This window comes from Erinaceus europaeus, chromosome 16 (genome assembly GCF_950295315.1).
Source record: "Erinaceus europaeus chromosome 16, mEriEur2.1, whole genome shotgun sequence".
Taxonomy (NCBI): domain Eukaryota; kingdom Metazoa; phylum Chordata; class Mammalia; order Eulipotyphla; family Erinaceidae; genus Erinaceus; species Erinaceus europaeus.
The window spans coordinates 30,621,519-30,647,418 of record NC_080177.1 but is presented as its reverse complement, the minus strand read 5'-3'; the positions used below and the strand labels follow the sequence as shown (position 1 = coordinate 30,647,418).

At 36.7% G+C, this 25,900-nt stretch overlaps 1 protein-coding gene across 1 annotated transcript in view; it reads right to left on the bottom strand.

Annotated features, from left to right (window-relative positions):
- Positions 1 to 4,882: 4,882 nt before the first annotated feature.
- The window catches only part of KCNH5 (potassium voltage-gated channel subfamily H member 5), a 447,738-nt gene continuing 426,720 nt past the window's right edge, over positions 4,883 to 25,900 (bottom strand). The window contains exon 11 of the mRNA XM_007530917.3: positions 4,883 to 9,181. Within this exon, the coding sequence (XP_007530979.1) occupies positions 8,234 to 9,181 (948 nt within the window). The 3' untranslated portion in view covers positions 4,883 to 8,233. The remainder of the gene's footprint in view (positions 9,182 to 25,900) is intronic.

The window sequence follows — 25,900 nt, the reverse complement described above, 5'->3', positions numbered from 1 at the left end:
TTCCCCAGAGACACACCCTACTAGGGAAAGAGAGGCAGACTGGGAGTATGGTCCGACCAGTCAACGCCCATGTTCAGCGGGGAAGCAATTACAGAAGCCAGACCTTCTACCTTCTGCAACCCACAATGACCCTTGGTCCATGCTCCCTGAGGGATGGAGAATGGGAAAGCTATCAGGGGAGGAGGTGGGATATGGAGATTGGGTGGTGGGAATGGTGTCGAGTTGTACCCCTCCTACCCTATGGTTTTGTTAATTAATCCTTTCTTAAATAAAAAAAAAAAATATATATAATAACAAATATCAGGGATAAAGATGATCTGAAAAAAAAGCTATGTACATTAGCACTGATTCCCTTAAGGTTGTTAGGAAAAAAAGTAATATGGTCTGTGCCAAAGTTACCTCTGACTATACTATTAACAAAATGAAAATAGGATGGTTTGGGCTGAGGATCCCAGTTTAATGTTCGAATACCTTGATTTTTCTTATCATAAGATTCTAGCTTAAACATCCCAAAGGGTGGAAGAAATAAATTCAATTTAGAAAATTAACATTTTTCATTAGAGAAAATTATTTAAACTCTCTAGAGTAAATGTACATACAGCAGACTCATTAAATTTCTAATTAACACAAATTGCTATCCGAACTAGAAATAGTTCACTTAGATAATACATTTAATAGTGGTTTGGCTGGTAAGCCAAGACTAGTGTAATCAATAAAAAGATAGGCATAATCTGCTTAATACTGAGTCAAACAATCAATTTAAAAAATTAAACAAAATATATTTAAAGGATCTCATTCAAATCCTTGTTTTTAAAAATGAGAAATCATGGAAAAATCCTAGATACCTCTTACTTTTCCTGATTACCCTGCATTACCTACTGAAGTTAAAATTTAATAGGAAAAGAAAATGTGATTAGTGACCACAACTGTCTCTGACATATAATTACATTTGACTCTACTTTCACTGATAACTTTAAATTGGAGAAGTGAAAGAAAATTTTCTACTTGAAATGAGGTGCCTTTTGCTTTTAACAGTTAAGATGTCATCCTGTCATTAACTTAAAATTACCGTGAAAACACCATTTACATTTATATTAAATAATGAATTTTTTAAAAAAATAGTTTAATTTTAGGATACTTTAAAACTATTTGTTGGGAAACTTGGAATTTGTGGGTAGACCCTTGCAATAACAGTGATCTGCTAATATATGTTTTTTAAAAAATATTTATTTATTCCCTTTTGTTGCCCTTGTTTTTTTATTGTAGTTTTTTTATTGGTGTTGTTATTGATGCCTTCGTTGGTTAGCACAGAGAAAAATGGAGAGAGGAGGGGAAGACAGAGAGGGGGAGAGAAATATAGACACCTACAGACCTGCTTCACCACCTGTGAAGCGACTCCCCTATAGGTGGGGAGCCAGGGGCTACAACCAGGATCCTTCCTTGGATTCTTCTGTGCTTTGTGCCACGTGCGCTTAACCCGCTGCGCTACCGCCCGACTCCCTGATATATGTTTTTTAGAGTATGGTTGCCTGTACTGAAAATTTATCTCCATCACTCAAGGCAATGCTATCTTGGAAAGCTTTCTTACTCTATTACTTCAGAGTTGTTGCTTGTCATTGTGCAGAGAAGGAGTACTCAACAATTATAAACTTAATGAACTTACTTGACTTCAAAACTTGAGAGTAAAGAAACACATAGATTCCACTCAAATCTTTTTCTTATCCTTTGTCTTCATCATCTTCCTGGTTCCCTAGTCCAAATCTTCAGTTGTCTTGACCCTCACTAAGCATACAACATATTGGTCTCATTATAACAATCAAGTGATAGAAAATCTCATATCTAAACACAGACCAATACTGTTACAAGATTTAGTACATAGTAGATATTAAAACACTGTAGCTCTTGGGCCAGCAAGTTTCTCACTCAGGAAGGTACCTGGATTGCCATAGTTTGAAGCTGTTCCCTGCATTACACCGGGGAACTTTCAGTGCTGCGACATCTCTTTTACTCTGTCTCTCTCTGAAAAAGTTGGCCAGGAGTACTAACGTCTGGTGACAACAAACATATTCTATCTGTTGTCCTACGTCCATATGTAGTATGACTCCAGATTTTTATTTATTTTTTCTGGCACCACTTAAGTCACTGTGGCAATAAAAATGTTTTCTTAAATAATTTCTGTATTGAACATTCTCAAACTCCATCATGAAGTATAGATAAAAATATTCTATAAAGAATAAAAATGTCAATTTCCATAATCTACATGATATATTTGGTTTTGTGTGTTTGTGTATACTCACATGTTTTGAGGACAATAACCTCCAGCCAACACATAGGAGCACCTGGGGTGAGGTGGGGATCTTTACCAGTGTTGGTGCAATTTTGTGAGGTCTCTCCTTCTTTCTCTCTTTCCAATAAACACACAAACCTATCTGGTGCAGAAGAATTATCCAGGTGCAAAGCCCAAACTGGAAAGAGAAATTTTTGGTGTCAACAAACAATAAACAAGAGAACTTATAGCAGAACTATAAAGTCTTTCAGTAGCTTTTGAACATGTGTAAAAGATCTTTTCTGCCCTCACTGCCTGGCTAAGAATCAAGAGTTTTGTATAAAAGCTTCAGAAATTAGGATTATAAGTAATAATTGACATCAGAATTTTTAGAAAAAATTATCAGTTGTACTAATTAGGCATTATAATTCTAGTAATTACTTTTTTTAACAAACAGGTGTTTTTAATCACTTTTCTTAACATAACATATGCCTTTAAACTGATTTTAACTGCTTGAAAATATTACCAAACATTCTGAAAATATCAGCAGTCCTTTTATACTAATGAAAGTTTATTGATTTTTAAATGTTAGAAGTAGTGAATAATTCACATTCCAGTTAGAAAGTTTTTGGCAGATTCATTATTTTAATATCTAAGCTCCTAGGTCTATCACTCACTATAAAATGGAAGTGATTAAAACAGATGGAGTTGCAAAACAAACAAAACAAAAAATGGTAAACAAATAATCTCTTGGACTTGGTGGTGAGAACTATGGTTGTTAAGAGGGTGGGAAGGGGCACATGACTTTATTGGAGGGGATATTAACTTGCACACACCAATGTAGTTGTTACTTAAAATGTCATGACACTAAAACTCATGATTAATGACAAATAAACCTTTTGAAATGTCTTTCATTATTCTTCTGGAGAACATCAGGCATTTACAAGCAGTTCTTCTCTATGTTTCCAAAATAGTGCCTCTATCCAACCTTGTAACAGCAGTTTTAAAATATTGATTTAATAGAAAGAGTATAGAGTTCACTATGAGATTTAAATCTCTTCTATTGCAGAAAGTTTTCCCCTTTGGTTCTAAGTGATCTTGTTCTTTTTTTTAATCTATCGTGTCATGAAAAATGTAGTGACTCAAGGTTTTAGTGTATCTCTTAAGATACAGGACTATCTTTGCATAATGATATGATGGTATGTCTTTGCATAAAATCAACTTTCACTTTCAAAAATGAAATACTTAATATTAAAAAGGCCTCCTTGAATAACATTACTAATCAGGTAATACTTTAAATTAAAGCACTCTCACTTGAGACACCACAAGATGAGTGGTTTTCAATGTAATTCATATACCCCCCCCCCTTTTAGCCTATTATTTTCTAGGTCAAGATACATATTGCAAAACTTAACTGGACATTGGGACTTCTTTCATTGTTAGGGCTTTTATTATAAGAGCATCTGCCTCTGTGGAGTCATAAACATTGAGCATGTTATTTTAATATAATAGCCAAAACAATTCTATAAGTTTAATATTAAACAGTATATTTACTCTCACAAAATTGAGAATTTCTGAGAGCAATGTGACTAAGTGAAATAAAAATCATTAAAATTGAATTGAATTTTACCTTTGCTTTCTTCTATCCCTCAAATGTACTTTATTTTGTCTATTTCATTGATGCTCCTAATTTCCCAGATCATTTTCTAATTTTATGCTTACATGTCACTAACCAATATACAGGCATTTATGCTTTTCATACCTACCTCTGACCAAGGAAATTCCTTTAAGTCCTAGGATAATACTTAGCAACTGTCAGTCTGCTATGGGAAAAATGGTGATTTTTTATAATGTGATATTCAGCTGTGAGAAAGATGATTTTCCAGTAACCTAACATTATCTTGACATAAGACGGGAGCAGCTCTTATCTCCATTTTATTATTTATTGGTAAGAAAATTGAAGCCCCAGACACAGCAAAGAACAGTTATCTTACCCAACATTACACTGCGTAATGGCAAAGCTAGATTCAGAGTCCAAGACAAAGCTCAAATTTCCATCCTAGAAGTTACACAAGACCTTCTTCTCTCCCTTTCAGTCAAGACCACATGAGAAATATATATAATGAAATATTAGAACACAACATTCAAATAATTACAAAATATTCATATTTTAAATTTATCCACATACAATATGTACATTCTAGATAAATTTTCTCATTTCCTACATGAAATTTTGGAAAAGAGACTCTGAGAAAGCATAAAGTTAGAAAACTATACAAGATAGTAGAATTCATTAATAATATGACAAAAATTTCACCAGTACTTGTCACAGCACACTTCATAAAATCACTTCTCTGAAGGTTACTTTTTTGAAAAAAAGTTTTCTGAAATAATTTAGTTTTTTAAAATCAAACAACAAATGGGTAAGCCTCATAGGTGAACATGAGCGCCTAAAATTTAAAGGGTGCTGTGGTGTGCATTAGACTGTAATAAGACTAAATTCCCAAACAAAACTCTACCTAGTGGCAATAGTTCATATTCTTAGTAAAATTATGGGCACTCAGGGATTATTTGTTTATTCTCAGGAACAATTGTAAATTCCCAGTATTTTTGCTCTCATCTACATAACTTCAACTGGATTCTTACAATATTTGTAGTCACACTTAATGTGATGTAATTAGTATCTCATAGAATTTTTCATGTTAACAGTGAAACAAGTGAATTTATTCAATGCTCATTCCTGAGCCATTCTATGTACTATTTATATCACTGAGCAATACTATTAACTTTGGTATTGTCATCATTTTTGTGTATGCATTTACTGTCTGTCATTAGCTCCTTTATCTACTACATCATAGTTAGTGCAGTTATATTCTGGTAGAGCCTAAAAGCCGCTGTTATGATGTACAGCTCAGATTTCCATATTTGCTTGACTTCTGAGATTACATTACAAGCTCCTGTCAAGGGTCCAGCATCTGATTTATATTTTAGAAAATAATTTTTAAGGTATGTATGCTTTGGAAAATGTCCAGGTCTTAAATACATTATCTATTTATGTCTATTATTACTACATTGTTCAGAAATATAGTAAAAATTTTATGTTGGATGCACCAAGAGCATCTATACAGTGTAAGAATAAAGCATGCGGGTCACTTGGTCCCCCAAAAGAGAATCTACTGTCTATGTGCTGGCTGAGGCAACACAGAACAAAATTGTGTCATTATTGCATTATTGTAAGCAAGTGCTCACCCTTTACTCAAATTTGACTGATAAAAATTGTGTAATCTGGGAACCTAAAAAACTACTTTATGTACAGTGCTTGCTGAACACATGCATTCCGTCTGAAGACAGCAACGTGCATTCAGCACTTCATCATGTCATGCACACAGGAACAGAAGTGATTGGAAAAAAATATTGTGATAACTGCACCATACATACGCTACTGATAATTTCTTCCATTCTAAAGATCTGGAGTAAGTCAAAACCATGCCATTATAGCCCATATATCTATATACAAAACCTCTGAACTCTGCATTCATGTTGGAACAAGCTAATATTTGTACCGCTAATAAACAGTGGTGCAGACTGAAACTTCAAACCACTCTTCTGTTCTGCACTCATTCTCTGACAACTGTTATCTTCTAAGCATGTAATCATTCTGTACTCAAATTATTTTTTTACCAGTTATCCATCTTTAAAATCTTAGCCAAACTTGTACCATATATGATTAAATGGAAAAGTATTCTTGAATTCAATAAATGCCAGAGGTCATGATAAAGGGAAAATTTCCAGCATGAAACTAGCAAAAGCCCAACTTCAAGACTAAAGTTGTCATACAATGATTCCTCATTTTCTTGTGTCTATGGCAGGCATTTTTTGAAGCATTCCATGGAAACATGTTACCATAAAAATTTTCATAACAGGTAATGAAAGTTTACAGGTACAAAGAAATGAGAATGTGAACCATGTCACAAAATATGTGCTCTGAGACTCCTAAAACAAGGGAGACATAGTGGGCATACAAATAAATTCAAATAGAAATTTTAAAATACCATTGACTTTGGTTTGCACTTCTCCACTCTGATTGAAATCACTTGATTTTATGTTTTGACAATTTTGCTTAAGAATGCTGGAAGATAACTGGAAAAACTCACAAAAATGGGTTTAATCCCCCCAAACAGTTTCTTTGGACTTTCCCTCCTGTCATCTTGCTGATATATGTACACAGATAGATATCTGGTAATAAATAAATTAGTGGTATATATTTTGAACTTGCTGCAAACACTCGTAACTCAGATCTCACCAGTGAACTTTAATGCATGTGCCAGTTTAAAATTAGTTCTCCTGTGATCATCTTCAGAAAATTTACTCTAGTCAAAAGACAAAATCTTCTAGGTTTTTCACTTGTGGAACTTGCTAACACAATGCCTTGTGAATTTTTTTTTCAGTTGATAATAGGCACTTTCTATAAAAAGAACTTGTGACTTAAAAGACTGAAACTCAGCCTTAGTATCCTCCTTTCATATAAGTATCTGCCTGAGTCACAATAGTCTACTGCATCCAACTCAGCAGAAATACAGTAGTTGAACTGTGTGCAAAAAAGCTTTAGAAAATTATAACTAGGATAAAAGTATAGAAAATTGGTTATCTGAGTTGAACAATTTAACATCTACTTCTTGGTTAGCTTTGGAAAACCATGTTTCACATGTTATCTCTATGAACAGTAAAAAATCATGTGTGAACAGTTCTGTACCTATTTTTCATTCTTTGCATATTACAGATATGTTGTAAAACGTATCTGTTTATATCCTTTTAAATTTTTTTAAGTATCATTTATTTCCTTTTGTTGCCCTTCTTGTTTTATTGTTACTAATGTTGTCATTGTTGGATAGGACAGAGAGAAATGGAGAGAGGAGGAGAAGACAGAGAGGGGGAGAGAAAGATAGACACCTGCAGACTTGCTTCACTGCTTATGAAGTGACTCCTCTGAAGGTGGGGAGCCGGGGCTTGAGCAGGGTTTACATCCTTTTTATATCACATTCATGAGAGTTAAATTTTGATATGGTTACTTAAATGCACTAAGTGTATTTGTTTCTTTGCTAAGTCATTACCTTCACCTTTTAATGAGATTTAGAAACACAATTTTAGAATATACATCACTTTTGGAAAAACCAGCATCTCTAACATCAGTTGTTAAGGTCTTTTTACCCTGTGGTGCAGTATTTCTATAATAATATACACTATGTTAGTAGTTCAATATTTATGGGGTGGATAAAATCAGCTGTTCTTCAAGACAGAGGGAGACAGGATTTCCTTGCATCAGAGTTAATGATCTCTATCTAAGTATAATGTCAAAAAAAGGAGAGGTATAGTTGAGAGCAAAAATGCAATTCATGCACAAAACCCATAGCAGTATGTTCTCAAAATCTCACAAAGCTATCTGACTTGGTCAACAAAACAGTCTGAGTGGAGCAACCACAGCCCATTGGGAAAAATATCCTAAGTTACAGAAACATATCCTAAGGAAAGAGATCATAAAACGGTACTCCTCTTTAATGTAAATCTGTAATTCAACTTAAGAGAATAGTGAGGAAATGATAGCTTTATATACTCAGCCTGAGATCAGATTTATCGTGGCAACATTGGCAGATTGGACCCTGATTCTTCAAATTTGACACTGCTGTGGTTAACAAAAGAAAAAAAAACATACCTTTTTAAAATTATAAAATAGATAAATGTAAGTTGTTCATGCAATCAACTGCATAATATACAAGCAATATCTATGTTTTTAATAATCATCTTCTTTGGCAGGCCAGAATCCAGCTGGACATGCAATATTTACATATCAAAATCCTTATTGTGTTCATATTGAAAGCAAGTGAAAATATATGTATATACTATATATACACACATATGTATATAGATGTATATACTTTTTAAATATATTAACAAATATATATATGTATATTAAAAGTGTATTTCATCTTTGTCAGATTCTGGTGACTCAGGCCTTGAAACACTAAAAATGTCTTGACACGGTATTTGGGGAGGTACCTGGAGTGGTGTTTGGGACTTGGGAGAAGAGGTCTGGGGAACACTTTTTTCTGAGAGGATTCTTAAAATCTCTGCCACCTGCTTTTCCAGCGCAGTCATTCTGCAGCTCAGTACCTGAATGTCCTCTTTGAGTTCATGTTTGACTTCCTGCAGTGTGGTCTGTAAGGCCTGCTCTGGGATAGGGTAAAAAGGGTGTTTGGCATCTGCCTGAATGGGGCTGTGCTCCAATGGACTTCGTGCCTCACCCGCTTTATCCAAACGAAGGTCACTTTTTGTAATCCCACTGTCACACGAATCTGTTTTCCTTAGTGGGTTTTTGGTCACGCTGTTCTCTGAATCGCTGCTCTTGGGGTCCTCTGACAATAGCCCCATGGATTCAGCTTTTGTGACATTATTCCAGTCTTCTTTTTTCTCCTCGTGGCCTCCCATGTTATTCTTTAGTCGCAACCATCCTTTCCCATTTCCATTCTTCATCCTTATTGGGCTGTTGACTTTGAGACATTTGGGATCAGCACCGCCATTGGGTTTGAGTTCCATGGCATCGCGATTGTTTTGTTTGAGGGATTCACTGGTCTTCACATAGGCCAGAGACGTCTGAATGGGTGTGATCTGGGACACGGTAACCACACTGGTGCCCGTGATGGAAGCTCCGTTTTGCAAGGAGCGGCTTTCCACCTGCAGCTGGTTCCGCTCTGGGTCACTCTGCGTTGAGCCCTGATTCCGCAGCTCCTTCTGCTGCTTGAACTTCTGGAAGAGCTTCCTGACCGGGTGGTCCACAGGGATGCTGAGGGTGACTTCATTCTTCTGCCTGAGACGCTCTTCCTCCTCTTTCTTCACATCACTGATTTTACGGAATATGATCTGGGGATGGGAAGAGATATTGAAAACGTGATTACAAAAACAGATTGATTTCTAATTGTGAGATAGTATATGGGACACTTTCTAGGGGAAATTGGTGAACGGAAAGTAAAATCATTCTTAAAGGGAAAAATACTACAGTATTTTGTAACAGCTGTAGCATTATTTAAAACAAATAGGAATTGGCGTTGCTTATTTTCTAGTACATATAGTATATGCATATCAGAAGGGAGATATAGAAAACAATTTAACAAAGGCATTTGTCACTATTTAATAGAAAAACAGAGCAATATATAAATACAAATATATATATATATATATATATATAGAGAGAGAGAGAGAGAGAGAGAGAGAGAGAGAGAAAGAGAGAGAGAGCTAAACGGTTCACTTGGATAACACTTCTGCTTTGCCATGTATGACCCAACCCCAACTGTATTGGAAAACATTCTATGCTGCATTGGAGAAGATTCTCTATCTGAAAAAAAAAATGGGCCAGGAGCACAGAAGCCTTGATCACAGCTAAAACAAACAAACCCCCAAGTATCTGTCAGTGTACATAACACACACATTTTGTTTTTCAGAACCAAGGATTTGTGCCAGTTCAATTCTACCACTCCTGGATGTCTTCTTCCCCCTTTTGACTCAGAGACATAGAGAGAAGAGATACTATACTACAGTACTGTTGCACCATTTATAAGCTTCCTCTGGTAGAGCATGGTGCTCCTATGTGGTGTCTGGGACTTGAACCTTGGTCCTTGTGTATGGTAAAGTATCTAATTTACCAAATAAGCTATTTCCTGGAAAAAATATATAATTTCTTTGCAATGTATCACTATTTTGTGTGTGTACATATGTGTGTGTACGTATACAAACAATTTAAAACTATTGTAATGCTGTCTACCTTTTAAAAATATTTTATTTGTTTATTCTAATGAGAGTATCCAGATAGAAACCAGATCAGTGCTCAGCTCTAGCTTATGCTGGTGCTGAGGCTTGAACTTGGGACATCAGATTCTCAGGTAGATTAGTCTTTTGCATAACCATTATCCTATTTCCCCAGCCCTGCTGCCCTCTTTTTTAAGGCCAAATATTTCTAGACTGTAAAACACTGAAAAGTTAAACAATTTACCAATCAGATACTAAGGATAATAGAAGGAGGTCTATTTATATGGCTGTAGTCTATTTATATGGTCTATTTATACATGTCTATATGGCTTTGAAGATCAGAGCCAGGATTTACAAATATAAGCTTCTATGATTAAGACTTAATTTTATTTATTTATATATATTTATTTGTATCCATATTTATGTATTGGATAGAGGCAGAAAAAGATTGAGAGGGAAAGAAGTGACAACAGAGGGAGAAAGACATCTGCAGCACTGCTTCATCACTCATGAAGCTTTACCTCTGCAAGTAGAGACTGGGGGCTTGAAACTGGGTTCTTGTACATTGCAACATGTGTGTTCTACTGTCTACACCACCTCATGAGCTCTACAGAATAAGTTCTAAACTGCTATCTTTTAAGTGAAAACACTGCTTTAGAAATTCATGACATGTTATATTATATCACTATCATACTTACATTAGCAGTAGGATATTTTATAGGCAATACTTACATTGAGAAGACTGCATACTTCAAATGTCAATATTCTTTTCATTTTACAGATAGAATGAAATGTATTATACATTGATGTTAGATGGGCATGCACAAATAAACGAAAATATTATTAAAATGTACCTTTGGGGGCCAGGCAGTGGCGCAACTGGTTAACTGTACACATTACAGTGTGCAAGGACCCAGGTTCAAGCCCCTGGTGCCCAGCTGCAAGGGGAAATCTTCACAAATAGTGAAGCAGTGCTGCAGGTGTCTGTCTGTTCCCTTCTCTATGTTCCCCTGCCCTCTTAATTTCTCTCTGTCTCTATTTAATAATAAATAATAAAAGTATTTTAAAAAGAGAAAATAATATTCGGAAGAGCTAATCCTATCAAGAAAAATATTGGTGCTTATGTAAGAAAATAGCACGTATATTGTCAGAGACAGAAGATCATTCAATGAATGAAAATTTTTTGCTCAAAGTTCTTCTGAAAAAATAAGGTAAGTGCAGGTGAAAGTTGTAAGCAAAATTCAAAAGGAAGTTATATTTACATAAGGTGGTTTCAGAGTCACCAGATTTTATGGCACTAGCAGAATTACATATCTTTATAACTTTCTCACAATACAATGTTGTTAGACTAGAAATATTTGTGGAAAATATAGTCCTTGGGATCTAATCGACACTCAAAGTATGTTGGTTCTCTTTCTTGAAGTTTAAATAAGTACTTTGAAGAACCATTCTTATCACTTCTTGACAATTCACCAGTTTCTAAAAGTGAGATATTACGATTTTATACCAAAAACTGCTTTAATGATAGTCATAGTTAACATATAGTCAGGAGATAGTAATTCTCAATCTAGCTAGAGGAATATTATCCAAGTTGAGGTTGATGAATGTTATATAGCTTATAAAATAATATTAATTTTTAACAAAATGTCTCTTATTGTCAACAAATACCACATTTTTTTTTCCTTTTTTAGTGGCATATGAAATAGAACCCTTTAAAACAATGTAATACTAATCAGAAGCTGACAACAAATTACAGTAATTTGATTAGAAATCTTTCCAAGGGTTGAAATAGAAAAAAAGAAAATGAGATAAAGTATTCAACATGTTAAACAAAACAACTGTAGCTATGCATACTTTGCCTAGCAAGACTATTATTCAAATATGGAGGAGGAATAAAAATAATGCCATATATACAAAAACTAAAAGAGTTTGCTGTTGCCAGATCTCACCTTCAAGAGATACCAAAAAAAGTGCTGCAGGGGGAAAAAGGAACATTAACTTTCAACAAGGTGATGCACATTAAAATAGATGCAGAAATACAAGTGATAGAAATATGTGACAACTGACAACTTTAAAGTGTGATATGGGAAGATAAATGGATTGTCATATTCAAGCAAAGAATGGTGAGACAAGTTTTTTTTTTTTTTTCCAACCAGGGTTATCACAGGAACTTGTCACAAGCACTAGGAATCCACTACCCATAGCAGCCACTTTTCCTTTATTTTTCTTTTCTTTCTATTTTATTGGATAGGACAGAGAGAAATTGATATAGGAGAAAGATAAAAAGAAAGATACCTGCAGACCTGAATCACCACTTGTGGAGCATTCCCCCCTGCAGACAGGGTACAGGGGTTCAAACAAGGGTCTATGTCCAGTAATATGTGTGGTTAATCAGGTGCATCACTGTCTAGACCCAGACAAGAAGAGTTTTGAAAAGACCCTTTTAGATGTATTTATATATAGTACATTTATATATAAATTATTTATGTAATGTATTTATATATGACAATTTACATGTATACATAGTTCTCTATGTCTTTTTACACTGTTATTTAATCTCTAGCACTTTTAATAATTACTATATATTAATAATTTACTATATATTTAATATTAATAATAATTTTAATAATTTACTATATATTTAATATTTTAATATTTCTGTTTTTCATTTCTTATCATAAAATTTCATTAATGTAGTATTTGTTTCTAAAATAATTTCATCTTTTTAAATATTAATTTACAGAGCTCTACCAGTACCAGCCCTTAGTCACTCCTTCATTTATTTATTTAAATTGGGGGGATTAATGGTTTATAGTAAATACAGTTTTGATAGGTGTGTAAAAAACGTCTCAAGTTTCTGCAAAACACTTTCAACCTCAGTTGAGGTCCTTCTCCACCATAATGCACCAGGACCTGAAAATGACCTCTCTCATAGTCCTTTACTTTGTTGCAATACACCAAGTGAAGTCCAAGTTTTACTTTGTGTTTCCCCTCTCCACACTTATTTCTCAACTTCTGTCTATGAGTGAGATTATCCCATAGTCATCCTTCTGTTTATGGCTTATCTCACTGAGCATGATTCCTTCAATCTCCATGAAGGATGAGAATGAAGATCATTCTTTATAGCTGAGTTATATTTTATTGTGTAAGAATAGGTTGATAGGAATCAACCTAATAAAAGAAGTGAAAGGCTTGTATACTGAAGACTATAAGTCACTACTCAAGGAAATAATTATTTATTCCCTTTTGTTGCCCTTGTTGTTTTATTGTTGTAGCTATTATTGTTATTGATGTCATCGTTGTTGGGTAAGACAGAGAGAAATGGAGAGAGGAGGAGAAGATAGAGTGGGGAGAGAAAGATAAGACACCTGCAGACCTGCTTCACTGCCTGTGAAGCGACTCCCTTGCAGGTGGGGAGCCGGGGGCTTGAACCAGGATTCTTATGCCAGTCCTTGTGCTTCGTGCTACGTGTGCTTATCCTGCTGTGCTACCACCCGACTCCCATCCCTATAGTTTTTAAGCTCTTCAAAAAAAAACTGAAGATACAGGATAGTCCCTTCTACCTTCTACGAAAACTAACATCACCCTATTACCAAAAGCAGACAGAGACTCAATAAAAAAAGAAACTACAGAACATTTCTGATGAATATACATGCTAAGATACTGAAAAAAAATCTAGCCAACTAGATCCAGTTGTATATACAGCAATATGTTAAGAAGACTGTACATCACAACTAAGTGTGATTTAGCTCAGGAATGTACAGCTGGTTCAATATATGCTTCCTTTTGATTAGCAACCACATCCAGAAATTGGCTAATTTCTTCCTTTAGAATGCATATTTTTATTTGCCATGCTTTTATGTAAGTTAAAGTTCATTTAGCAATATTGTGTCTTAGATTTCATTCCACTTTGCAGCACCTTTCTGTTTGTTTTCACATATTAGAGACTTTTTACTTTTCTAAAGTTTCTTTTTTTATTATCTTTATTTATTGGACTGAGACAGTCAGAAACAGAGAGGGAAGGGAGAGATAGAAAGGGTGAGAGACAGAGAGACACCTGCAGCACTGCTTCACCACTTGTGAAGCTTTCCCCCTATGGATAGGAACTGGGGGCTCAAACCTGGGTCTTTATGCATTGTAACATGTTCACTCAACCAAGTGTGCCACCATCGGGCCCCCTACTTTTCTTATAGTACACAGTCTTGTTTGAATGTTATGTATTCAATTCTTATATTATTTACATTTGATTGAGTTTTCTTTCCCTGGGACACTATAATAAGAATGACTTGAGGTGTTGAGGAGACAGCATAATGGTTATGCAAAAGCCTTTCAAGCCTGAGGCTCTGAGGTCCCAGGTTCAATCCCCAGCACCACCATCAGCCAGAACTGAGCAGTGTTCTGATAAAAGAAAAAAAAAAAGAATGACCTAAGAGGATTGTATGTTGGGAGACAGCTTACCAAGTAGAGAACTTTGTTTTATTTTTAAATTTTTTATTTATAAAAAGGAAACATTGACTAAACCATAGGATAAGAATGGTACAACTCCACACAATTCCCACCATCAGAACTCTATCCCTTCCCCTCCCCTGATAGCTTTCTTATTCTTTAACCCACTGGGAGTATGGACCCAAGGTCATGGAGGGATGCAGAAGGCAGAAGTTCTGGCTTCTGTAATTGCTTTGTCATGAGTGATTTGAGTTTGAGCCCTGGTACTATAAGAGAATGCCAGAAGGCCACCAAGGGAGATCCATATGTGTTCCAGTAGTGCTGTGATGTCTCTACTATCCATTCTCTCTTTTGCCTCCTTGCTTACAAAATTAAAAAGAAAGGAAAAGTTGGGTAAATAAGACAACTCAATGTTATCCTGTATGTTACAGCCTTGAGTTCATCCCTTAAATGTATTTTTTTTTGTCTGTTTCCTTTCTTCCCCCCTCAGAAAGCACTATTCATCTCTGGCTTATATTGAACATGAGAAACTGAGATCCTGGAGCCTCAGCATGAAATTCTTTGCCTAAGAGCTGTACTACTTCCCACTTCTTGTTCTCTTGCTCTCTCTCCATATGTGTGTGTGTGTGTGTGTGTGTGTGTGTGTGTGTGTGTGTGTGTGTGTGTAAAAGAGATAGAGCCAAGGATTTTAACCCCTCACGTGTGTGTGTGTGTGTTCAAGGATTCTTGCTGCTATAGCTTATAATAATAAGTTATTAAATGGCTTGCATTTCTCTGAAAGACTGGATAATCTCTACTATCTACTGGATAGTTTTGCTCATATGCACAGTAAAAAGAATTAAGGCAGGGAGAGTGCTGCTGATGCACTGGTTAAGCGCATATAGTATGAAGTACAAGGACAGATGCAAGCATCCGGGTTTAAGCCCCACTTCCCACTTGCAGGGGGTTGTTTCACAAGTGGCAAAGCAGGTCTGCAGGTGTCTACCTTTCTCTCCCCCCTCAATCTCCCCTTCGTCTCTCAGTTTTTCTCTCTCATCTCTCTCTTTCCTATCCAATAAAATGGAAAAAAAAAAAAAAAAGGCCGCCAGGAGCTGTGGATTCATGGTGCCAGCACTGAGCCCCATCCATAACCCTCAAGGCTAAATAAACAAATATTTTAAAAAGAACGAAAGCCCATGAACTTGAAAGAAGAAAGATAGACAAACTGTTTCTAAGACTTTGTGAAAAGTATGGTGGGTATTCTGGGGGTGTGGGGTGTGGTGGGGCAGGAATGGGATCAGGAACAGAATTGTCGTGGTGGGTACAGTGTGCAACTATACCTCTACAACCTTATGATCTTGTAAACCATTGCTAAATCGCTAATACAAATAATGAAAGATGAAGAAAAGTTTTAACATAGGCATGACATTGAGTAACAACATTAATGAAAACGTTTTGGTAGCTTTCCTGATAAACATCTGAAATCTTCTCACCAACAAAGAACAAAAGGTGTTTGGAATGTAGCTTTAAGCTGAGAACCAAGACTCCGAATGCCAGCTTGTGTATACAGAGGGAGTCCGGCTCCAGGGCCAGACTACTGGTTTGTAGTAGAGACAAATCAAAAAGAATCAGAGTGTAGCACTTCCCCACCAAGATGAAAAGCTGTTTAAAATACTGAAAAATCTAAGTGATATTCACATGAGATCAAACTGCATGAAATAAATTATGTAGAAGGGTAATGCATATCCTTGACTATATGTACTAAAGGAAATTTGCTTTCTAAAAATTTTATTTATTTTTAAAATATTTTTATTTATATTTTATGTTTTATTTATTATTGTATAGACACAGAGAAATTGAGAGCAGAGGGGGAGATAGAGAGGGAAAGAGACAGAGAGACACCCACAGCCCTGCTTCATCACTCTTGAAGCTTTCCCCCTGTAGGTGGGGACCAGGGGGCTTGAACTGGGGTCCTTGAGCACTGTAATGTGTGCACTTAGCCAGTTGTGCCACTGCCTGGCCCTTATTTATTTATTTATTGTTGGTTAGAGCAGAGAGAAATTGAGAGGAGACAGGGAGATAGAGAGGGAAAGAGACACAGAGACACCTGCAGACCTGCCTCACCACTCGGGAAGCTTCCCCCACCCATCAAACCCCATAGGTGGGGACCAGGACTGGAACCTGAGTTCTTGCACACCGTAATGTGAGCACTTAACAAGGTGCACCACCACCTGGCCCCAGAAATCAGCTTTTCTATGTCATTTTTTTTTACTTGAGATTAAGTGGTTCACAAAATCATCAGATTACAGGGGATTGATAAAGTGACTACAAAGCTGGATATAGGCAAGAGACTGGCTCATTCAATGATGGCCTTTCTGGCTACTATCAGGCCACCTCATCAATCCAGGATCCCAGATGTGGAATCCTTGGATTCCCCCATAGATAAAATGAGCTGGAGCCAGGCAGCGGCACACCTGGTTGAGCACACATATTACAATGAGTAAGGACCCAGGCTCGAGCCCCCACCCCTCACCTGCAGGGTGAAAGCTTTGGCAGTGATGAAGCAGAGCTGCAGGTGCCTCTCTCCCTCTCTACTTTCCCATTCCCTCTCAACTTCTGACTGTCTATTCAATAAATAAATAAATAAATAAATTTTAAAAAAGATAATAGGAGCCTAGACTTCTAATAGGTCCCTCTCTCTACTATCACAGGCGACTAATCCCTAGCACTGCAAAAACGGTATCATCTGTTTTCCATCTACACCATGCCTCGGCCTCGCGTGAGCTTAATGTGCAGCTTGACAATACGAGAATCCGGCATGAAGTCCAGCCAGTCTATCTTGGCGTTACTCTCGATCGCACCCTGTCATTTCACGAACATCTCATAAAAACTGCAGCAAAGGTGGGCGCGAGGAATAACATCATTGCAAGACTGGCCAGCTCCTCATGGGGCGTGAGAGCTTCCACACTACGATCATCATCTCTGGCATTATGCTATTCCACTGCAGAATACTGTGCCCCAGTATGGTTCCGTAGCCCCCATGTCCACTTGGTTGATTCCAAATTATATTCCTCCATGAGGATAATTTCTGGAACCATCCGTTCCACCCCGGTTCCATGGCTGCCAGTTCTTAGCAACATCGCCCCGCCAGATATTCGTCGGGATGCGGCATCATCTAAGTTCATTTCCCACGTCTACGCTCGACCGGACCTGCCAATATACGCGGATATCTTCGCCCACCCTGTCCAACGCTTGATATCTCATCACCCAATCTGGTCCCCTACGCCTACACTGAACTTCTCTGTTCCACACTCTTGGAAACAGAGTTGGCAGTCAGCTGAGGTAAAGAATAAACACCTCATCACAGACCCCTGCAAGCGTCAACCCGGCTTTGACCTAGCACGTTATGATTGGGCCCTCCTCAATCGCTATCGAACAGGCCATGGCCAGTGCGCCGCTATGTTCCATCGCTGGGGAGCCAGAGACGACCCGAACTGCCCCTGCAGCTACAGACAGACTATGACCCACATAGTCAACGACTGCCACCTCTCCAGATTCAAAGGAGGTCTCGAAACTTTACATCAGGCTCAACCTGACGCTATTGACTGGCTACGGAAGAAGGGCAAACGCTAGAAGAACAACAGGTAACACCCATTGGGGATGTCATTATAAGCCCTTTTGTAAGGTTCTTCTGTACCCTCTATGAACTACCAAGGGTAGGGACTGCCCCACTCGCTGAAGGGAGGCTAGAGACTTGAGGGAGAGACTAGTTCTGAAGTGAGTGCAGGTTAGAAAGTTCCCAGCTGTGACTATGGAATGTGAACTCAGTCTGACAGGTACTCAGAGGTTGTACAGGCTCTCTATCTCTCTCACATTTGATGTACTTAAGCTCTAGTGTGTTATAATAAATCAAATTGCTGATGAATATCGCAAATATTGAGGAAAAAATTTAAACAAGAAAAATCGTGAATCAGTCTGTAATCCTAGCTTCACTTTTATTGGCTGAATGCACAAAGCCTGTTCTGTTTCTATCAGAAAAAGGTTTATTTCACTTAATCTTTACTTCTCTGTGCTTCATTGTGTTAGGTATACCCATGCTGGAAGGTTTAATTTACTTAAATGATAAAAGCTTCTTAAATTAATATGGAACATGGCCAACTTAGCTTTTCATTTAGAAAATAGAACACCTGATCATAAAAGTGTTATCAAAATTGAAAAGTCTGAATATGTACTCAACTTTGAAAGCCAACAGAGACAAGGAAAAAAGGAGGTTAGAATCATTTGTTTAATGGCATGTATTTAGTGTTTTATAATTGGAAGGATTACAAAGTTGTTTTCTTTCAAACAGCCCATCACTTTTTCAGATCCATGAATCCAGAAAACTTAAAAGGCATTAACAGTGATCTGTGAACTAGAAGTAACTACAGTTCATCTGATTCATGGGATCTACACAGCTCAGTCTGGCTTATGGTGCTGCTGGGGGTTGAACCTAGGACTTTAGAGTTTAGGCATGAAAGTCTTTTGCATAACCATTAAGCTATCACCCCCCAAAAAAGTATCTAGAAATTTTACTCAAAGTGGATCAGAGAGCTTAATGCAGAAGTAAAGCTACATGTTGATTTTATAGTTATGCCTTGATGACAAAGGTATACTGTTCAGTGACCTTAAATTAGGCAACAGTTTCTTAGATACCTGAGTCTGTCTATCCATCAAAATAAATATACAAATAAATGAACTCCATTTCATCAACATTCTAAACTTTTTTGCTTCATTGGACATGTTTAATAATGTAAAAATGTCAACTCACAGCATATATTAGCTATATGTTAGATTTCATATCCAGAATATAATAAAAAAAACTAAGGTAGCTAAACAATAAAATAGCAAAAGACAAGTAAATAACACATTTCGCTAGAGACTTAGAAATGACAGATACACAAAGGGATGCTCAGAACCATTCATTTCTAGGGAATGCAAGCCCAAACCACAGAGAAATGCCACATCATGTCTTCTAGGAAGGATATAAAAATAAGTAGAACTATTAATAATAGAAAATGACAGCTATTGGGGAAATTCAGAGAAATGGAATTCACCCTATAATGTTGGACTGAATATAAGTTGGTGCAATGCCTATGGAAAACAACTGGGCAGTTTCTCTAGTAGTTAAACCTACTGTAATCATATAATGATCATACTCTTAGGTTTATGTTCAAGAGCACAGAGTCATAGAAAAAGGCATAAATGCTCATAGCAACATTATCCATGACAATCAAAAGGTAGAAACAACCCAACTACCCATTAACCAGTAAACTGACAATCAAAATGTAGAAGTCAAATGATGACACATTACTCAGGGATGAAAATGAAGACTAATGCTGCAATGTGAGATATATTAGTATTTATTGGCAATACTATAGTCAGTGAAGAGAGCCTTACACTACAGGTTACAGATCATATGATATCCAGAACAGGTAAACTTAGTAAAGGATAATAATAATGTATTCTATTGTTGGAGTTAGGGAATTAGAAATTGCAGAAAAACTACTAACAGTTGAAAGTTTTTGTCTAGGGTGATGAGAATACTCTGGTATTAGTGCGTAGTCGTTTCACATTACTTTTGTGAGCATACTAAAGAATATTGAATTTTAGACATAATTAATGATTTTTATGGTTTGTATATTATCTTGATAAAAAAACAGGACTCCTAAGGAGAACATAGGGTAGTCAAGCTTCCAAGACTGCAGACATATCCAAATGAGTCACTGCATGTGGCAGTCTGCCTTTCCTAAAATAATAATAATAATAATAAATAAAATAGGACTCCTTGTTCAAACTTATTAAAAATTTCAAGTTAGTACCTTCAAAGTAAGAATATGGCTCCTCTGATTACAAGGTCTTGTGTAGCTACACAGATTGCACATTCAAAAAGCCAACTCTTAATTTCCCAGGCAGAACTGGGTCTCTCCTATCCTACATAGTGACAATTTTGTGACATTTAATAATGGCAAGATGAAACAGTAAACAAGTTAGCCATTGTATTTTGAGCAATTGATAAACATCTCTCATAGCCTGTGCTCTGCTTTAGAGCTAGAAATACATCATCAGAAAATAAAACAGGGAGTCAGGCAGTGGTGCAGCCAGTTAAGCGCACGTGGCATAAAGCATAAGGACCGGAGTAAGGATCTGGTTCCAGCCCCCGTCTCCCCACCTGCAGGGGAGTCGCTTCACAAGCTGTGAAGCAGCTCTGCAAGTGTCTATCTTTCTCTCCCCCTCTGTCTTCCCCTCCTCTCTCCATTTCTCTCTGTCCTATCCAACAAAAGGACATCAATAATAACTACAATAATAAAACAATAAGGACAACAAAAGGGAATAAATAATAAATATTTTAAAAATATGAAAAAATAATAAAATACAACAAATCCCTTTGCATATTTCGTAGCTAGTATCCAATGATGACCTTTTGTAGAGATGTATTCTATTTATTTTATGATATATAAAGTTTCACATGAGAGAGAAATAGAAATAACACCCTAGTATAGGCAGTTCCAGGGATGGAACCAAGGGGCTTGGCGCTGCAAGTTTATGCTGCACCAGCTGGCTTATTTCCCTGTCCACAGGTCATTACTTAAAAAAATAACATAAAAAAAACCTTTTCTACATTCATTATTTAATTACAAAACAAGATAAACTGAAATCAAAATATTACACCTACAGAGGCGGAGTCAAGATGACGACTGGGGAGCAGCTACTGACTTGAGCTCCAACAACATCTGCTGGAAATGGTAGGAATTTTTGCCTTCAGCAGGACAGTGAATAAGGGGTCCTAGCTGTGACACCAAATAGGTGACTATAGCTTAATTTGGGTTAGAAAATAGAGAAAAAAGAAAGGAATTTTTTTTTATTATTCCCGAAGTGCACCCCTACCCCCCCCACCTCCCATAACCAGACCCTGGGGGCCAGAGAGCTGCTCCTAGCAGGCTCCCCCAATGAGCTTCTTTCTTTACCAAGATTCCTGGCTCATGAAGGGTGTCATTCCAATCCTGTTCCTTTCTGAAACACTTTGCTCTTTTTCTTTCTAAGTGGCCAATTGGAGCCACAAATATCTGACCAAACAGAGCCTCACTCTACCAGGGAAAGACTGCCCTGAGGTGATTTTTTGTTTTTTTTTTTTTTTTTTTTGTCTGTTTGTTTTATTTTCTTAACAATCAGCTGCCTCTGCTCAGGGAGCCTGAGGTAATCTGGAGTCATCCAAGCTGAAGATAGGACAAGTTTCTTACTCTGTACTATTTTATTATTAATATTATATATATACATGTATCCCTTCCCCCCCTTCAGGTTGACCAGAATTAACTCTTAGTGTATTTTACATTACTAAGGGACTGTATGTCTTATCCATTGCAGGATGAACTTGTTTCACTCTTTCTACTTCCTCTACCCACTCTCCCCTTCCCCCTTCTCCCTCCTCCTAGCTAAATAAATAAAAATAAATAAATAAATACTCTTTCCTTTCACTGCTCTTTTATTACTGTTCTTTTTCCTATCTTTTTTCTTTTCTCTCTTTTTTTTTTCTTTTTCTTATTCTTGTCTGACTTCCTTCCTCCTTCTTTGGCTTTCTGAATTCACTGATATTCATTTGTGAATTATTTTGAGGAAAAAATCTGACTCAGAGTGGGCTCTCTCTGTATCTCTGCTCTACTTCCCTTTCTCCTCTTGCTACCCCTGGAATATACAGTGGATAATAGATTTGCATAATTGTCTATTCTTGCTATCCCTTTTTTCCTTTCTCTTTCTTCTTCACTTGGATTTGGTTGCTATTTTTTCTCGGACTGGAGACATTGGCTAACTGGTATTGGTTAAACTGCTTCAATCCTTGCTACAGTTGCTGTTGTAATTTCTGAGGTTGATGATTGCATTTCTCATAAAGGTATTTTGTATAGCATAGCTTGTACTCAAAACACAATAACTGAGGAACAATAGAACATAAAAATAAAAAACACATTAATAAAAAATGGTTAGATAAAGAGCAAATAAGACTGCTACTACAATGAATGAAGACAAAAGCCTAGAAGAAACTCCAAATCAGTCAGAGGTAACCATAGATAAGAAAAATATGCAAGCTATAATAAACTTATTAATCACAGAAATAAAAACAACTTTGAAGGAAATGGCTAGTGGTATTAGGGAAACAACAGTTGACACTCAAGGAAAATACTAATTACCTTGAGGCAATTAGAGAAATGAAAGCTGAAATAGCTGAACTGAAGAAAGCAGCTAAGGGAAGGGAAAGCAAACTAACAGAAACAGAAAACAGAATTAGCCAGAGGATGAGCTAGAGAAAACTAAGAAAGAAGTAAAAAAGCTCAAAACGAGATTGAGAGACACTGAAAACAACAGCAGAGACCTATGTGATGATCTCAAAAGAAGTAAAATTCATATAATTGGCCTGCCAGAGGAAGAAAGAGAGGAAGGGGAAGCAAACATTCTAGAGGAAATTATAGAAGAAAGCTTCTCAGACCTGAATAACAGAAAGGACATTAAGATTCAAGATGCCCAGAGAGTACTAAACAGAATCAACCCAGACCTGAAGACACCAAGACACATCATAGACACAATGAAAAGAAGTAAGGATAAAGAAAGGATCCTAAAGGCTGCAAGAGAAAAACAAAAAGTCACATGCAGGGGGAAAACCCTAAGACTCTCAGCAGACTTCTCCACTCAAACTCTAAAAGCCAGAAGAGAATGGCAAGATATCTGAATGAAAAAGGGTTTCAACCAAGGATAATATATCCTGCTAAACTTTCATTCAAACTAGGTGAAGTCATCAAAACCTTATTAAACAAACAACAATTAAAGGAGGCAACCATCACCAAACCAGCCCTGAAAGAGGTTCTAAAAGACCTTTTATAAACAAGAATATCACTATAATACTTGCAACATATCAGAGCAAATAAAAATTTGTTGAACAATGGCACTACAATACATTAAATCCATAATATCAATAAACGTCAATGGCTTAAACTTACCCATCAAAAGGCACAGAGCGGGAGGATGGAGCAGAAAACATAACCCAACCATATGCTGCTTGCAAGAATCCCACTTGACCCAACAAGATAAACACAGACTTAAAGTGAAAGGATGGAAAACTATCCTGCAGGCTAATGGACCACAAAAAACAGGCAGGAAGAGCAATTCTCATCTCTCACACATAGATTTTAAATTAAATAAAGTAATAAAAGATAGGCAAGGACATTATTAGAGGATCAATCAGCCAAGAAGACTTAAAATTGTTAACATCTATGTACCCAGTGAGGGACCATCTAAATACATCAAGCACCTACTGAAAGAACTTCAAAAATACATCAATAGTAACACAAAAATAGTGGGAGACTTTGACACCCCACTCGCACACTTAGACAGATCAACAAAGCAGAGAATCAACAAAGATACAGGAAAATTAAATGAAGAGATGGTCAGATTGGACCTCCTGGACATCTTCAGAGCCCTTCACCCCAAAAAACTGGAATACACATTCTTTTCAATTCCACACAACACATACTCAAGGACAGACCACATGTTAGGCCACAAAGACAGCATGAATAATATCAAGAGCATTGAAATAATCCCAAGTATCTTCTCAGACCACAGTGGAGTAAAACTAACATTTAACAGCAAACAGAAAATTACTAAAAGACACAGAATTTGGAAACTAAACAACAGACTGCTTAAGAACCACTGGATCAGAGAGTCACTCAAGCAAGAAATTCAAATGTTCCTGGAAATAAATGAAAATGAAGACACAACCTATGAAAATATTTGACACAGCTAAAGCAATATTGAGAGGGAAATTCATAGTCATACAATCACATATTAAAGAACAATAAAAAGCTCAAATAAATTACCTTACTGCACACCTGAAGCACTTAGATGAAGGGGAACAAAAGAACCCTAAAAAAATCAGGAGGACAGAATCACTAAAATTAGAGTAGAAATAAACAACATCGAAAATAAGAGAACCATACAAAAGATCAATGAAGCCAAATGTTGGTACTTTGAAAGATTAAACAAAATTGACAAACCCCTATCCAGACTCACTAAACAAAAAAGGGAAAAGAATCAAAATAATAGGATTGTAAACAATAGAGGAGATATCACAACTGACACCACAGACATCCAGAAAATCATGCGAAACTTCTATGAAGAACTATATTATGCCACCAAGCTAAAGAATCTGGAAGAAATGGAAGAATTCCTAGAAGCATATGCCCTTCCAAACCTGAACCAAGAAGAAGTTCAAAACCTAAATGCACCAATCACAGACAAAGAAACTGAAACTGTTATTAATAATCTCCCCAACAACAAAAGTCCCAGGCCAGATGGCTTCACAAATGAATTCTACAAACCTTCAGGAAACAGTTAGTACCCATACTTCTAAAGCTTTTCCATAAAATCGAAGACACAGGAACACTCCCTTCCACCTTCTAGGAAGCCAACAACAACCTGATACCAAAGCACATAGGGACACAACAAAAAAGGAAAACTACAGACCAATATCTGTGATGACCACAGATGCCAAAATATAAAACAAGATCTTGGCCAACCGGATACAGCAGCACATCAAAAAGATTATTCATCAAGACCAAGTGGGATTCATCCCAGGAATGCAAGGCTAGTTCAACATCCGTTAGTAAATTAATGTCATTCACCACATTGATAAAAGCAAAGCCAAAAACCACATAATTATCTCAATAGATGCAGAGAAAGCCTTTGAAAAAATCCAACACCCATTCATGCTCAAAACTCTACAAAAAATGGGTATAGACGGGAAATTCCTCAAGATAATGGAATTCATATATAGCAAACCTACAGCCAATATCATACTCAACGGACAGAAGCTGAAAGCATTCCCCCTCAGATCGGGGACTAGACAGGGCTGTGCACTGTCACCATTACTCTTTAACATAGTATTGAAGTTCTTGTCATAGAAGTCAGGCAAGAGAAAGAAATCAATGGAATATAGATTAGAAGGGAAGAAGTCAAGCTCTCACTATTTGCAGATAATATGGTAGTATACATAGAAAAACCTAAAGAATCCAGCAGAAAACTACTGGAAGTTATTAGGCAATATAGCAAGGTGTCAGGCTACAATATCAATGTACAAAATCAGTGGCACTTATTTATGCAAACACTAAATCTGAAGAAGAAGACATCCAGAAATCACCCTCATTCACTGTTACAGCAAAATCAATAAAATACTTAGGAATAAAGCAGACCAAAGAAGTGAAAGACTTGTAGACTGAAAACTATGAGTCACTTTTCAAGGAAATAGAAACTGATACCAAGAAGTGGAAAGACATCCCATGCACATGGATTGGAAGAATAAATATCATCAAAATGAATATTCTCCCCAGAGCC